The sequence below is a fragment of the Magnolia sinica genome, chromosome 4 (assembly GCF_029962835.1).
Source record: "Magnolia sinica isolate HGM2019 chromosome 4, MsV1, whole genome shotgun sequence".
Classification (NCBI taxonomy): Eukaryota; Viridiplantae; Streptophyta; class Magnoliopsida; order Magnoliales; family Magnoliaceae; genus Magnolia; species Magnolia sinica.
In genome coordinates, this window is record NC_080576.1 from 52,345,103 (window position 1) to 52,362,642 (window position 17,540).

Sequence of the window (17,540 nt, forward strand, 5' to 3'; positions counted from 1 at the left end):
ACGAACTTCATATCAAACGTGCAAGCGGCCATTACGTTTTGAGATAGAACCCCTTTTCGATTACGATAGGTGACACTGTTCATCGTAGAAACATAAGCGGGTACGTGGGTTCCATCAATTGCACCAATACAATCCTAATTAGAATATGATATATCAGAAAAAGAAATTATAAGAGACATACTCTTATGACAAGGATGTTCTTGAATACTAGTGATTAACATGATCCATACCTGAACATACATGCTCCAATCGGGAGTGGCTAGAATCTTTGTAGGTATATCTGCACTCAGGAGTTTTACAAGCTCAGGATATAGCCCCACAATTGCATCCAATGCTTTAGAAAAATATCGGCTTACTGTTTCTCCAGCCCGTATAAAGCGATGTCCAATGACACGGTTTCGCACATTATGCCCTACTGTATGGAGGAACATGACAAGTTATTCCTCTATACTTACATGTTTCCCATCCGGTAGCAGATTCCTATCCCTGAGAAACGAGCATAGGTGAAAGAAAATATCCTTATTCATTCGGAGTTGTGCCAGGCAGTCATTGTCTTCGGCTCTAATTATCCTAGTAATTATCTTGCTTCTTTCATTGTCACCAAGTCTCGATGGTGTCCTAAGTAAGAGATTTGTACAAAATTCTCCAATTGCAATGACTGTAGTTGCTGCTGCAACTGAAGCTACAAATGCAGCCATCTCCTCTTCTGTCCATCCATGTCCTTCCACGTTATATTATTAACTTGTACAACAAATCGAGAGAAATTGAGTCAGCATCCACTATTCCAATATCAAGCACCAGTTCCATATGTAACTCTGTTTATTCAGATATAACAATGAATTGATATTCAAAAAATACGTTTTTAAACATTCGTAGTAGAACAACAAAACCTACAGAGCATATCATCAAAACCCTCTCATACTAGCAGTTATGCTAGAGGCTTTATAGCAACAAACGCAACTAAAAACATCAAACATATAAGAAATGGAATAAGCAATATATATAACATATATAGAACGTCATTCAGATCAACTGTATTCCTTCACAATGAGTATTTATATGTATTTCGGTATTCAGAATTAATTGCTAGAATGGAATGGTGATGGAATTGTATATGCTTTGCGTACGACAACTGCTAGTCGAATTGAGAAGTGTGTTATTGTACTAGGATTAGTAACTGATGGTGAGTCTCATTTTTGGATCGAATATTGCACTACAATTCAAGCTATGCAGGCACAAAGAATATATTTGTTCCATTCATCAATCCATGTATGCATTGGCCCCACACGATATTGAACAGCAAACAGGTAAAAGGATCTCTTACGAAAATTACGTATTTATAAGTTGGTAATATGGAACATGTTCATGTGACACATTTTAAAAATGGAGGGGCACATTTGGGTTGTTTACAAGGAAATCTCCTGAAGTTTTAGGGCCTGTTTGGGTTGCCCACATCATAGACAACCCACATCAAAGATCGGTCCTAATGATGAGTGTCCCACATCCAAGGTGAGTCCCCACATGATGTCTGGCCTACATTTTTCGGTGGGGCTGACACGATAGTCAATAACATTGAGCCGAATGCCACCTAAACAGGTCACCACACTTGAGCAGGATCAAACAGAAAGAGCTGAATGCCCCCTAAACAGGCCATGGGTTACAGGTTTTGCACATATCCTGCAACTTGTTGTACGTATGTATTTTGGATATTACCAGAGTCTATGCACAACATACTCCTCCGACTGTTTTGCCATCCATGCCAGTAAAATATGTTCGACTAAAATCTGGACCATGGTCATGACTCATGACACCCACTCGCAGGCTCATGGTCCAGGTTTGAGATTTGCTGGTCTGGTGATGTAGCGAGCACAATCATTTGGAAAAATGAAGGGAGGTGGACGTAAATCATATAGAAAATAGCCCAAGGTCCAATGTTAGTTTGCACCATTTGAAAAACCGATTCACGGTACGACCCCACATGACAGATTCTGAGAGTTCATCCCAATAAACAAAATCACAAGACCCACTAAAAGCTGGAAAATAACTATAATCGGAAACCGTAGAGCAATCGGAACCCATACCTTTGAGGCAACTATCCTATTTCCGACAGAACACACAGCCGTGAAGATGGTATTTGGCAGTCTACGAGCAAGATCTAACCTTGACAGTCTGTTAAACAGAGAGACAAGGATGGTTAGCATGTAGATTGAAAGGGAAAAAGATCACCATACAAGGAGGGGAAGCAGCAATCTAACAACTGGAAAGGATTTCTGAAAACGGGGCTAGCTACCAGACGATCATACCTGACTAGTGAAAGAATCCGTCTCGTCTCGCTGGGAAGACAATTTCTAGAATGAAGACGAAAATAGAAGCCTTTCAAGTGGACTATAGTCAGTATCGATCGTGCAGTGGTGTCCCACGGACCACCATACCCTTTTCAGTCTTAAATCCGGGCGTTAAACGAAATCCTCGAGTACCTGCATTTTTTATGGATTCGGCGACTGTAATACCGCCAAATCCTTCCATCTGCTGCCGCCCTTTAATTGCAGCCGAAAACATTTAAAAAAACAAACGCTTGTGAAATTTCATAATTGCCCATTGCAGCCCATATACTGTTATTTGGGAAAACCAAACAGGCCCTAAGTAGTGAGAGAAGTTACACCCGATGATAGTGTAGAGGGACCCCCCGAGGTGAAGCCAATTATGGATGAGTTTCACGATTTATTTCCAAAGTACTTACCAGATGAGCTTCCACCCATGAGGGATATCCAGCATGCCATTGACCTTGTCCTTGGGTCGACCCTACCAAACCCTCCTCATTATCGAATGAACCCTACGGAGCATGCGGAGTTGAAGAGGCAAGTAGATAAGCTCCTCAGAAAGGGTTTCATTTAGGAGAGTATGAGTCCGTGTGTTGTGCCAGCGCTTCTCATGCCCAAGAAAGCTGCCACGTGGCGTATGTGTGTGGACAGTTGAGCCATCAATAAAATCACGGTCGAGTACCGGTTTCCTATACCACGTCTTGATGATATGTTAGACATGATTGCGGGTGCCACAATCTTTTTGAAAATTGACCTCAAGAGCGGGTATTACCAAATACGTATACGCCTAGCGGCCCAGGAGATGAGTGGAAGACAGCCTTCAAGATGAAGGATGGGCTATGAATGGCTAGTCATACCCTTTGGCTTGACTAACGCCCCGAGCACATTTATGAGAGTGATGAGCCAAGTGTTGAGACCCTTTATTGGTAAGTTCCTCATGGTGTATTTTGATGACATTCTTATCTATAGCACATCAAAGAAACTACACATCCACCATCTGAGGCAAGTTTGCGGGGTCCCCAGCACTGAAAAGTTGTACGCCGACCTTAAGAAGTGCACATTTATGTCAAAAAGCGTTATCTTCTTAGGGTTCATCATATCATCTGAGGGCATGAGAGCGGACCCCGAGAAAGTCCGAGCCATAGTTGAATGGCTTGAACCGCGCAATATCCATGAGGTGTGAAGCTTTCATGGCTTGGCAACTTTTTATAGGCGATTCATCAGAGGATTTAGCTCCATCATGGCTCCCATCATGGATTGCATCAAGAAAGGCGAGTTTATATGGACCAAAACTGTCTCTAAAGCATTCAAGGAGATTAAGGGCAAGATAAGTGAAGCCCCCGTCATGCGCCTTCCAGACTTTTCTAAAGTCGTTGAGGTCGCTTGTGATGCATCTAGGGTAGGTATAGGCAGTGTTCGTATTGTCGGCGAAAAATCGATATTATCGTCGATAATTTCGGTATCGCTGGACTTGCGATACCGAAAACCCAAAAATTCGTTTCTCTTCCAAATATCGGCGATATATATCTCCAATAACGTTGATGACAACGAAAATATCGACAATTCGACGATTATATCTCCGTATATAGCCTTAAATTCAAAAAAAGAAAAGAAAAAGCGAGAGATATTAGATTAGATAAAGCAGGTAATTGAATAGATCCATACCTGTAGAAGGAGAATCTAACGGAGCTACCCGTGCTGCTGCGGAGGGATGGGCGTGAGTTTTAGGGTTTTGAAAGAGGGGTCGAAGCTATTTGCTTTAACTTTACCTTTTTAACTTTTTCTAAAGTATTCTTTTTCCACCGTTTAAAAGCATATGTCACCACTATTTTAAATGGAAATAAAACTAATAGTTTAAGTTACTTTTAGAGTGTGAGTTTCGTATCATGTAACAAAACTGGATCACCACCACTTTAAGAAAAAAATGCACTTTTAAAAAAACTAAAAATTTAAATAGAGTGGGATATTTATGGTAGGTGAGGCCCTTATTATGGGGCTCACCATGATCTACCTATTCTATATCCACATTGTCCATCCATTTTGTCAAAACGTTTTATGGCATGAGCCCAAAAGTCAAGATCCAAATCTCGTGGACCATACAACAACGGTGATTGAATGCCATACCATTAAAAACTTCCTGGGGCTCACCTTAATCTTTCCATAATGTTTATTTGTCATCTAACTAGATGCTAAGGTCACGTGAACATGGATAAAGGGAAAAAAGAAATATCAGCTTGATCCAAAACTTTTGTGGCCCATTTATGGTCAATCACCATTGTTTCCTATGATAAGGTCCACTTGAGAATTGGATCCACTTCATTTTTAGGTTCATGCCCTAAAAGGATCTTATAAAATAGATGGATATAGAATACATAATTCAAGGTGGGGGCCACCCTCTTAAGTGAGGCCGAGGCCACACATCATCCACTCCCGGTGGTTAGATGCATGGATGGATGGGATGCTTGGATGGATGTTTGGATTGATAGATGGGATAAATGGATGGATGGATGTTTGGATGATTGGATGGGATGGATGGGTCGGTTGGATGGATGTTTAGATGGATAGATGGGATGGATGTTTGGATGATTCGATGGTTGGATGGAATGGGATGGATGGATGGATGATTGGATGGGATGATTTGACGTGGTGGATGGGATGGATGGATGATGGATGGATGATTGGATGGGATGATTTGATGCGATCGATGGGATGGATGGATGGATGTTTGGATGGATAGATGGGATGGTGTTTGGATGTTTGGATGATTTGATGGCATGGATGGATGGGATGGTTGGGTGGTTGAATTATTGGATAGATGGGATGGATAGGGATGGATAGGGATGGATGGATGGATAAATGTTTGGATGATTTGATGGGATGGATGGATCATTAGATGGATAGATGGGATGGTTGGGTGGTTGGATGATTGGATGCGATGGATGGGATTGATGGATGTTTGGATGATTGGATGGGATGGATGTGTGGATGTTTGGATGATTTGATGGCATAGATGGATGGGATGGTTGGATGGTTGGATTATTAGATGATGGGATGGATGGATAAATGTTTGGATGATTGGATGATTTGATGGGATGGATGGATCGTTAGATGGGTAGATGGGATGGTTGGGTGGTTGGATGGTTGGATGGATGGATGATTGGATGCGATGGATGGATGGATGGATGATTGGATGGGATGGTTGGATGGATAGATGGGATGGATGTGTGGATGTTTGGATGATTTGATGGCATGGATGGATGGGATGGTTGGATGGTTGGATTATTAGATAGATGGGATGGATGGACAAAAGTTTGGATGATTTGATAGGATGGATGGATAGTTAGATGGATAGATGGGATGGTTGGGTGGTTGGATGGTTGGATGGATGGATGATTGGATGGGATGATTTGATGTGATCGATGGATGGGATGGATGGATGGATGATTGGTTGGATGGATAGATGGGATGGATGTGATCGATGGATGGATGATTGGATGGGATGATTTAATGGCATGGATGGATGGGATGGTTGGATGGTTGGATTATTGGATAGATGGAATGGATAGGGATGGATGGATAAATGTTTGGATGATTGGATGATTTAATGGGATGGATGGATAGTTAGATGGGATGGATGGATGGGATGGTTGGGGTGGTTGAATGGTTGGATAGATGGGATGGATGGTTGGGTGGTTGGATGGTTGGATGGATGGTTGGATCATCATGCATATGTATTTTGTTTAATTTATATGCTTATTTATGCATGGTTGTAAAATGTATGAATGCATTATACTTGTTAATTAGTTTAATGAGATTTAAGTGATTGTTATGCTACTATTGGACTATTTCTTATGATAACACATGCTTGTAGGCCCTAATTCAATAGAAGCTTATTATGTATACATTCTTTTTACAATTTTTTTTATTCCTAAACATGTAAATATGTGTATTTAAGCCTCTACCGAAGTTTCATTGAAAAATTACATCGTTTTACCATGTTTTCCCTGCATTTCCGGTTATCGGCGATGACGATATTATATCTTTATCTCTAGCCAGCGAAACTTATAGCAATATCGACAACTCGAACACTGGGTATAGGTGGCGTTCTCAGTTAGGAAGGGCACCCCGATGCTTATTTTAGTGAGAAGTTGAATGAGGCAAAGCAACGGTATTCCACCTATGACAGAGTTTTATGCGGTCGTACAATCCTTACGCCATTGGCGGCATTATTTATTACTGCAAGAATTTGTCTTGTTCTCTGACCATGAGGCCTTACGTTACCTCAGTTCCCAGAAGAAACTAAACCCTAGGCATGCTAAATGGGTCCAGTTTCTTCAGGAATACTCTTTCGTTCTTAAACATAATGTTGGGGTCGAGAACAAACCTGCTAATGCCCTTAGTCATCGTGTGGCGCTACTCCAAAGTATGAGAGTGGAAGTGACTGGGTTTGATCGGCTGAGAGAAGAGTATCCTATATATCCAGACTTTGGTGAGTTATACGCATCACTACGAGACTGTCAGTCAACCGACAGTCGCGAGTTTGTCATCATCAATAAGTTCCTATTTAAAGGTGACAGACTCTGCGTTCCTCGTACCTCCCTCAGCGATTTCCTGGCTTAGGAACTTCATGCCGGAGGGGTAGCTAGTCATTTGGGGAGGGACAAGGCCATTGCCTTTGTGGAGGATAGATTTTATTAGCCAAGTCTCAAGCAAGATGTAGCCAAGATTGTTAGGCAGTGCAGGACTTGTCAACTGACAAAGTAGAGGAAGTAAAATACAGGATTGTATACGCCTTTGCCAGTACCCCATGCTCTATGGCAGGATATTAGTATGGATTTCGTGTTGGGCTTACCGAAAACTATCAAGAAACACGATTCCGTATTTGTGGTTGTGGACCGTTTGTCTAAAATGGCCCATTTCATTCCATGCTTGAAAATGTCAGATGCCTCCAATGTGGCTAAGCTTTTCTTTGGGAAGGTAGTGCGTTTACATGATCTGCCTAAGACCATAGTGTCTGATCATGATGTAAGCTTTATGAGCTATTTTTGGATGACGTTATGGCACATGATGGGGACAAGGCTTCAATTTTCATCTTCCTATCACCCTCAAATAGACGGTCAAACTGAAGTTGTCAATAGGAGTCTTGGAAATCTGCTTAAATGTCTTGTTGGTGATCACATCCGAACTTGGGATACCGTTTTGCCTATAGCTGAGTTAGCATATAATAGTTCCATCAATAGGTCCATAGGCATGAGTCCATTTGAGGTTGTGCATGGCTACAAACCTAGGAAACCCGTAGATCTTATACTCATGTCTGTGTCCCATTGGCCATCTGAGTCCACACATGAGTTTGCACGTCACATACATGAGTTGCATAGTGAGGTTAAGAGGCGAATTAATGTACGTAATGAAATATACAAAGCGTTTGCCGATTCTCATCGTATGTTTCATGAATTCCAAGTAGGAGATTATGTCATGGTTCGCATTAGGCCTGAACGGTTCTCACATGGGGCCGTTAAAAAGTTACAAGTGCGTAGTGCAGGACCATACAAAATAATATAGAAACTGGGTCCTAATGTGTATGTAGTAGATGTTCTACCTACCATGGGAATTAGTTCTATAATGTGGAAGATCTAGTACAATACAAGGGTCCTACTACTTCACCTTTTGATCTATCCACAGACCATGACCTAATCCCAAATCCCCTACTTGACCAATCATTTGAGTCATTACCACCTTTACCTTCCTTGCCTGCTCGAAGTGAATAGATAGAAGACATACTAGATGCACAAGCAGATTCCACTCGACATGGAAGATTTCAGAAATTCCTTATCAAGTGGAAGCACAAGCCGATTTCAAACAGTACGTGGATTATAGAGGACGAGCTACATTATTTAGATCCAAACATTTTGGAGCGTTACATGAGTTTTAGTCCACCAGAGGCAAACTCTTCTCAGCCGAGGAGAGTTGATGAGGACATCACTTCACGTACACCCTTGTGTACGTATCAGAGGAGGAGGTGGGCCACACCAATTTTCTTGTGGCTAGGTGAGTATCCGTGATCGTATTAAAGATCCCATGTGTATGTGCGAGCATCTGGAAGACCCCACATTGGGAATATGCACATGAGCTGCTTTATGGAATGATCCAGACCGTTGGATTGGAAGGACGTGACGATTGGGCTATTGGATCGCATGGATCACATGATCAGGCTATTGATTATTGATCGTCCACATCAATTTTAGACTTTATCATCTTTTAGGATTTCGTTTTTAATTATTTTATATTTGAACACATTATGAGTGTTTTGGTTGATTTTATTTAGACTAGGGCCCTTTTCATTAAGATTCACAAGACAGTGAGATTATTGTAAAATTTGAAACTTCTTGGATTTATAAAAAGAGGTGGGCGTGTGACTTCTCTCCCATTGGATTTTATGATTTAAAAAAAGAAAAAAAAAAAGAATAGAAAAGCTCTTGCTTTCTTCTTCCATCTTCATGCGATTTGAAGGTACTTCCATGCTATTTGGAAGAGAGATTGGTACTAGGCTAATCTTCATCAACGGAGGTGCGAGGTCTCCATTTATCCCCACACCATCTTCTTTTTTCTTCTCTATCTAGGTATTTTCTTCAGGTTCTTAATTCTCCCATCCCAGATCTTCTTCATTCTCCTAAACCCAACTTTCCCAAACCCATCCACCCCACACCTAATGTGTGACCATACGGCCTCACGTGTAAATCCCACTTTGCCCTTTTTTGATTTCCCATCATCATTTTATCAAAACTCATTTCTTCCATCCCCGAAACCCTAACCCTAAACCTAAACTTCCTAATTTCCCAGATTACCCAAAGCCTAATTTTCACCCTAGGTTGTATTAGGTTTTCTATTTTAAAATAGACTATACCCTATGCTAGTTGGATGTCTCTACATCCATTAAATCCTAGTTTCGTTTTATTTAATGATCTTGTGTGATGATGTTGGTAACCTAGGCTAGGATCATGCATGTTCTTTTGGTTTTCATAGGATTCGTTATGATTATGGCAATGCTTGTGTTTTTTTTGTTAATTCTCTTAATTCTGCTACTTGATCTCACATCTTATTTGGTTCATGCATCGCTCCTACGTCACCAGGTTTTGTTAAATCGAATGTTGCTCCATATTCTTTAGAAGGAGGACCCATTGATCTTCTTTTCCTTTCTTTTTTTTTTTCTGCATTTGCTATCCCCACATGTTGCACACTTTGGCCAATGTAACAATGCAAAGACAGAATTCCCAAGTTGAAAGTTGAGAAGGGAAGGAATTCTTCGTTCATGTCTCCTAATTGAGACAATACATGATGGGGACATCATACGCACACGCACGCCCCCTACGCACGTACGCAAGGAGGAGGGCCCCACCATTGATCTGGATTGATGACGACGTCCAGGGAGGGCCTCCTAGTTAGAGGACTGCATTTTGGGTTCGTTGGAGTGGACCCAATAGTCATGTGAATCCCACCATGGGTTTTCATGATCGTGGCCCACTATTCTAATTAATCTAGTACTTTGGGTTTTGCTTATTATTGTTATTAGGAATATCATGGACGGTTTAGATTGCTTTGATTAGTTGTTATTTTTTATTACTCCGTCTCCAAGTAATAGGTTACGCACATGGCGCGAGTTTTGGGGTATAAGGTTTTATTATAAATAGGCATCCCTTGTAGTCTTTTTTCTCAATGAAGATTAATAAAATTGCTGCGTTTTTTTGCTCCTCTAAATTCTTGAGTTGTGGAGATTTAATTGAGTGCGAAACCCTCCCTTGAAGGGCTGACTACTGTCATGCAAAGCCACACCTATCCCGATTCGCCCGTACCTTCTTTCATCCATATTTCTCCTCCTACAAGCATTCCATCTGCAAATCCATTAGTATTTGCAGTCGTTTTTCTCTCTACAGTAGATTTCCACAATCTGGCCCTACAGGAGGGCTGAAACTTCAGCAGAGCATCACGTACAAACCGTGTATCGGATCGAGTTGAGATTTGGGGGTTTTGGAGTCCATCCCTGGTCGACTAGGGCCAAGGTGGCCTTTCTCTAAATAGTGAGCCCCACACACGTGTGGCCGGGATCACACGTACCTGCGTCTGACCATTGCTGTTGTCCACACGTGCAACACTTCTCTAGTTCGTTTCTCTCATCTCTTTTACTCAAAATCCCTAAACCTAACCCTAAATTACTCAAATACCCAATTTTATACCATTTCTTCGACCTTAGGGTTCCCCAAATTGAAATTTCTGAATCCCTTGGATTGGGGAATTATTTCTGTGCATGTGTGGATGAATTTACTCTCTTTTGATTATTGTTTCGTCTATAATTTTGATTGATCTGACCCTAGCATGTGTAGGCCTGGATCTGCATAAGATTCCCCTTGATTGAGTGTTTGAACTTTTGTGTGGGACGTAGAATTTTGTATAATTGTTTCTGAACTAGTGTGATCTAAAGCCTGAAAATCTTGCACATCATACTTGAATTTCATGTCCTGCATCAACACATCTTACAATCCATGTGAGGAAACTTATAAAAGTATACCCTTAGAAAGGACCAAAAGGAAGAATAGCATTTAGATTACTTTGTCACATGAATAAAATACAGGTAGATGCCTAAGCTGATAAATGAGAATCAATCATTCACAGATTGATACATAGAGATACTTTTCCAAGTGCCTTAAGCTTGTTTGGTAGACGCCTAATACATAATTACTATTAACTAAAATGAGATGAACTTATTATTAGGTATCTACCACAGGGCCTTGGTCAATCCTTCATTATTTGGAAGAGGAAATGGCATTGACACTGCACGTCTTACTGTTCATGGAATTGATGGGCATTGCTAAGAGTGCACCTTGGGATTCATTTCATGATAGTTCATTCACATAGTTTGTTGAATTATATTCAAGGTATTCAAAATCGGTTACGTAATGGTAGCGGTCATTACCATTGCGCGTTATGGGGTTGAAACGGCCGTAACAGGTTTAGTAACAGTTTTTTCAAAAAATAAAAAACGGTTGTAACGGCCCGTATCATAACGGTAACGGTGGTGGCCGTTACGGTCACCGTTACTGTTTTGGTACACCTCAAGTATATTGCAACTTCAAAGACTGCCTATTTTCTCTGCAATGGGCACAAATAGCTCTATTTTGTAGAAATGCCACTGGATTCCAGAAATTACTATTGAGAAAATTACCCGGGCATTCATCATTACGAGAATGGGACAACCAGTGTTCGAGTTATCGGTATCGCTACAAGTTTCTTTGGCCGGGGATAAAGATATAATATCGTTATCGCTGATAATATTGCTGGTAACCGGAAATGCAAGGAAAAAGGGTGAAACATGGAGAAAATTGTGGAATTTTTCAGTGAAACTTCAAGACATGCCTAAATACACATATTTACATATTCAAGAACGAAAAAATTGCAAAAAGAATGCATTAAATTAGAAGTTTCCATTTAATGGGGGCCAAAAGGCATGCATTGTCGTAAGAAATCACTCAAATAGTAACTAAAATGAGTTTGTATAATACAAATGCAAGCTTACAACAATTAAGACATGTAGAAGTAAATGAATTCAAAAAATACACATTTCTGGCCATGTTTCATCCTCACATAGAGTGACGAGGTGGCTTATAATCATTGTCCAGATCCCGTGGCAGTTGAGAGTAGTACTGTTGCCCAACATGTTGGCAGTACTGTTCCCAGGTTATCCTCTGCTCGTACCAATTGAGGAACTCTCTTATGTACCTCTGATAGTCATCCTCCCCAAATTGTACGAGTACGCCTAGACGTGGGAATTGCATGACATTTTACAGACCATTCCGTTCATCCATTTTTACTGATCATTTTAGGGCTTTATACCAAAAAATGATAGGAATATAAATCTCAGGTGGACCACACCATAGGAAAATAATAGTGATTGGATATCCACCATTAAAATCTTCTTAAGGACCGCCGTATTGTTTATTTGACATCCAATCTGTTGATTAGGTCACACAGACCCAGATGAAGGCAAAAAACAAAAATAAGCTTGATCCAAAACTTTTATGGCCCTCAAAAAGTTTTTAATGGTTGAAGTTCATTCAACACTGTTTATGATAATGTGGTCCACGTGAGACTGTTATATACCTCAAAACTAGTCTCATTCTATAAAGTGATCTAGAAAAATAGATGGACGACATGGATGAAACACATCATGGTGGGGCCCACAGAGCACCGACCACTAGCCATTGGCCAATGGCTGGTGGCAGGGGGCGTAGCCAATCCATTTCCTTTGGCTACGGATCTTGTCAGTATCCAATCCACGCTCGATTCAATAGCATTCGCGGGACTAGGATTTCCTTCCTGCGCTGCAAGCTCAGGTGGGGCCCACTATGATGTTTGTGAAAAATCCTCCCCGTCCATCCGTTTTTTGAGTTCATTTTAGGACATGATGCCAAGAATGAACCGTATCTAAAGCTCAAGTGAGCCTAAAACGTGATAATTAAACATCCACAGTTGAAATATTCGTGGGGCCACAGAAGATTTGATTCATGCCAATATTTTTGTTTTCAGTTAATCCGAATAGTAATGACGTTATTAACGGTATGGATGGCATCTAAACATCACTGTTGAACCCAGGAAGGTTTCAACGGCAGGAATTTCCCTAACCACATTTTCCTTGAGTACGGCTCACTTAAGCTTTGGATACGGTTCATTTTTGGCAACAGGTCCTAAAATGAAATCACAAAACGGATGGACAAGGAGGATTTCTCACAAACATCACAGTTTGCCTAACCACATTTTCCTATAGTACGGCTCACTTGAGCTTTGGAAACGGATTGGCTACTCCCCCTGCCGTGCTTTGTGGGCCCCACCACGAGGTATGTGTTTCATCCATGCCGTCCATCTATTTTTATAGATAATTTTATGATATGAGAAAAAAAAACGAGGTATATCCCAATCTCAATTGGACCACATTACAAGAAACAGTGTTGAATGAACTTTGACCATTAAAAACTTTTTGGGGGCCATAAAGGTTTTGGAACAACCTGATCTTTGTTTTTTCCCTTCATCTGGGTTTGTATGACCTCATTAACAGATTGGATGTCAAATAAACAGTACAGTGGGCCTTATGAGGATTTAAATGGTGGATGTCCAATCACTACTGTTTTCTCGTGGTGTGGTCCACCTGAGTTTTAGATCTACCTCATTTATGGATCAAGCTCTAAAATAATATTTAAAAATTAATGGACAGCATGGATACAACAAATGCATCATGGTGGGGCCCACGGAGCACCGACCTACACCGTTAAAGCCCCACCCGATGGAAGCCAATTGCATACTGAGTAACTCAGCACGCTAAGCGTACTGGGTAAACCCTGTGGGGTCCACCATGATTTATGTATTTTAGCCACTCCGTCCATCCATTTTAACAGATAATTTTAGGTCTTGAGCCTAAAAACGAAGTATATCCAAACCTCAAGTGGACCACACCGTAGGAAACAATATGAATTGAACATCTACCGTTGAAAATTTCTTGGGGGCCACAGAAGTTTTGGATCAAACTTATATTTGTGTTTTCCCTTCATCCATGTCTGTGTGATCTTATGAATAGGTTGGATGAGAAATAAACATCACTGTGGGCCCTAGAAAGGTTTTAACGGTGGAAATCATTATTCCAACTGTTTCCAATGGTATGGTCCACTCGATCTTTTGGTACGCTTAAATTTTGGTCTCAACCCCTAAAATAAGATGGAAAAACGGATGGACCACATGGATAGACCAGATACATTCTCGGTGGGCCCACAGAGTGTACTCAGTACGATAAGAGCGTACTGAGTAACTATGTACACAATCCCATTTCACGCCTGCCCGATCCCCAATTTACGTAAAACCTCGAAAATCCCTCTCCCTCATCCCAAATAATTAAAAAAAAAACCTCTATTTTACAACAAGACCTCGGCCCGCAAGCAGATTCGAGAAGTTTCAGAGGATTTTTTAACGGAAAAAAAAAAAAGAAGAAGAAATTTTTGGGTTGAATCTTACCAGAGATTGCCGATCTGCACTCAAGAGTTGTGAATTCACGTCTTCCTCCAGATCCGGGCAAAAAAATAGGTATTTTTGAGTTTTTATCGCCACAACTATCCCCTTTTATCGATAAAGGGGGTTGTTGGCTACAGTTCCCACCCGTGGTTGGTGGGAACAGCGAAATATTGGCGAGATTTTGAAAATACCGACAATCCGGCGAGATTATCGGCGAAACCTGGAAGTGATTCGAAAAAATGGGGTTTCGGTGTCGCCTGTGCAGCGTCACCGATATTATCGGCGATATTTCGATAATATCGCCAACAATTTAAACACTGGGGACAACTTAATAAGAAGTTTTTGGATTGTGATGACTCCTTATTTTCAAAACATCAAATAAGACCTTTCAGGTGATTCAAATGCCAACATTGAGTTCAACACTTGAGACATGAAGGCTTCATATGGAATGCTTGTGGAATTTGTGAACAAGCAAAGCAATGCCTCCTTCTGTTATGCCTTTGTTAATTTTTTACATGTTTGTAGCTGTTATTAACTAATCCAGGACTTACTAGTATGTGTAGCTTCCACTGCCATACCACTTCTTATGAAAAACTTCTCCTCTCTGGTGAATTTTTGCAGTTTTATGTAATTTGGATCTATAATTTTTCATGAGACATGAAATCATATAGTATCTTCCTATCTTCCTTATGTTAGTTACTTGTCATGCACTACACTTCCATATGACTTGTCGCTTCATTAGGTAGCTAGAGGAAACATTCTTTAGTGATTGAGCAATATCTTTCATTTCCTAATTAAATATTAGAGATAAAAGATAGTTAAGTCTGTATTAGATTCGGCAGGTATCAATGACTGCTTATGTGATTCACAATGTTTCAATGTCTTTTTTTTAAAAAAATAAAATTATTTATACTTTTTGAGTGGTTAATAAATTTGCCTGGTGTATCTCTACAGAATTACTAGATAGCTTAATTGGATTTTTCCTACATGGCTAACCACTTTTTCTCCTTGATTACAAAGGGGACATTGCTGTCTTAACAATGAATTTGTGTATGATTCTAAATAGCTACTTCATTTGATGGTTCAAGCAAAGAAATTAAAAGGATCATTATTTGCATGTTGACAAGTTTCCTTGAGAATTATGTTCCTTCCCAAGCCTTGTTCTATTTGGTCATTTTACCTTTGCTTATTGGAATGATGATGCTTGTTTAATTCTTCTACTCATGCAGAGAACATTTGTAGGGGTCGACTTTTTTAAGATCTTTCAAGAGGTCTACCTCCGGACAGATGACCCTAGGGTATCCAATATTGTGAAATTATCGGATGCAATAGGTGAGCTAAAAGTAGAGGTATGCCTTTGTTATCTCTAACTTCATTACTTAATTTACTTGTCTTTCCACGACATTTGTGGAAATGCTTATGTATGTTTTTGAAGTTCTCATAGTTAGTGTTTCCAGAATCGATAGTATCAACTGATACCATTGACATGGGCTTGTTGCCAAACATAGAGATTTGTGAAGTTCCTCTTTTCAGTGAAAATATTGCATGTATCATTCGATATATCATCGATACATGGATATATCGATACATGCAACATATATTGATGATATTTGTTGGAATATTAAGTTAGTAGGGTCATTTATGTAAATATGATATTAGTGGGCTTATTTGCAAACATTGTATAAAGTGGGCTGTTATGATGTAATAAAGAAAAAAAAAACCTACATATATATTGAATAAGATAATCAAGAGGTCCCACGCTCTCTCTCTCACATTTTCTCCCATCTCTCTCACATTCCTTCTCCTTGGTTCTTTCATTCTTCATGATATCAAAGCCTTGATCGATCCAACTTGTGCAAGACCAACATACATCAGATCCTCCTCGTCAAGACATCAAATCTAGGTAAAATGGGGAAGTTCTACATAGAAATCAACGGATCCACGTGCTGACATCAACGTCCGTACGGCTGACATTAGCAATCCACCATTTGTACAAATCGTCTTCTTTTCTTTTTCTTTTTTCCAAAATCTCTACCACCTGGTGTGCAATCATGTAAGAGGATTTATAACTATTTTTCTGGAATTTTTTGAAGAAAATTAATATATATATATATATATATATATATATTATGGATTTTATAGTATTATGCAGAAAAATACCCAAATCGGACCATTTTTTAGATCTCTCAAATTCGTGGTTTTTTATGCACCAAACCAATTGCATATGGGCCGTTTTTTACTACCCTACATAGGGGAGTCAGTTTCGTGGAGATCCGAACAGCGTGGATGCATTTTTGGGCCAAAATGGGTGACCGGTTGCACCATTTTTGGGGTTTTTGAGGTCCAGTGCATATACCGACTGCACGGTGTATATTCCTGCATTCTTTGTGTTGATTGATCTCCATCTACTGCTGTCATCTGTAGTCTTCTCCTTGTTTCACCTTTTTGTTCATATTTATGGATTCCAAGTCTCTCGGACATGGCCTCGATGGACCACTTTCAATTACTTCTACGAAATTTAATGAAAGTAACTTTCTTCTTTGTTCTTGGGCTATTCGGATGTATATTGTTGGCAATGAGAAGCTTGGGTATCTTACTGGCACAATAAAATGGTCTTCATCCTCAGCGGACACATGGGATTCCTCCAATGCCATTGTTATGGGCTTGTTACTCAATTCAATGGAACCTAGTATTGCTTCTAGATATTTCTTTTATGAAACTGTTGTTGATTTATGGAAATCACTCAATGACACTTATGGAACGACCTCCAATAAGCCTCGCATCTTCTAGCTGAATACGGAGTTGTATTCTCTTACACAAGAGAACCTTTTCATTACCGAGTATTTTGTGGCCTTGAAGAGTCGCTGGGAAGAACTGATTCATTTGCAGCCCCTCAGTGAACTCCTTGACACTCACAGTGCTGAAATTGTGAAGATTCGGAAGGATGAAGCCAAGACATACAAATTCCTAGCGGGATTGAATAATGAGTATGAGGCATTGAGGACTCAGCTTGTCGCCACCACAACTCTTTTCCTATGCTCTAGACAACATATTCTATGGTCCATTTGGAAGAAGCCCGCCGGTGAGTTATGTCAGCTCCAGCCTTGACACAGGAGAGGACTGCCTTTACCTCTACTACTGTTCCACATGGCGATAGGAGTGGTGGTTCAA

General features: G+C 40.3%; 1 protein-coding gene across 9 annotated transcripts in view; it reads left to right on the plus strand.

Annotated features, from left to right (window-relative positions):
• The window catches only part of LOC131243112 (probable plastid-lipid-associated protein 12, chloroplastic), an 88,790-nt gene that overhangs the window by 16,558 nt on the left and 54,692 nt on the right, over positions 1 to 17,540 (plus strand). For 7 of the 9 annotated variants that reach the window (XM_058242220.1, XM_058242217.1, XM_058242215.1 and 4 more), the window contains one exon: positions 15,599 to 15,718. The exons of 1 other annotated variant lie outside the window; for it this stretch is intronic. In XM_058242220.1, the coding sequence (XP_058098203.1) occupies positions 15,599 to 15,718 (120 nt within the window). The remainder of the gene's footprint in view (positions 1 to 15,598; positions 15,719 to 17,540) is intronic. One more of the 9 variants, XM_058242219.1, reaches the window with a different exon arrangement.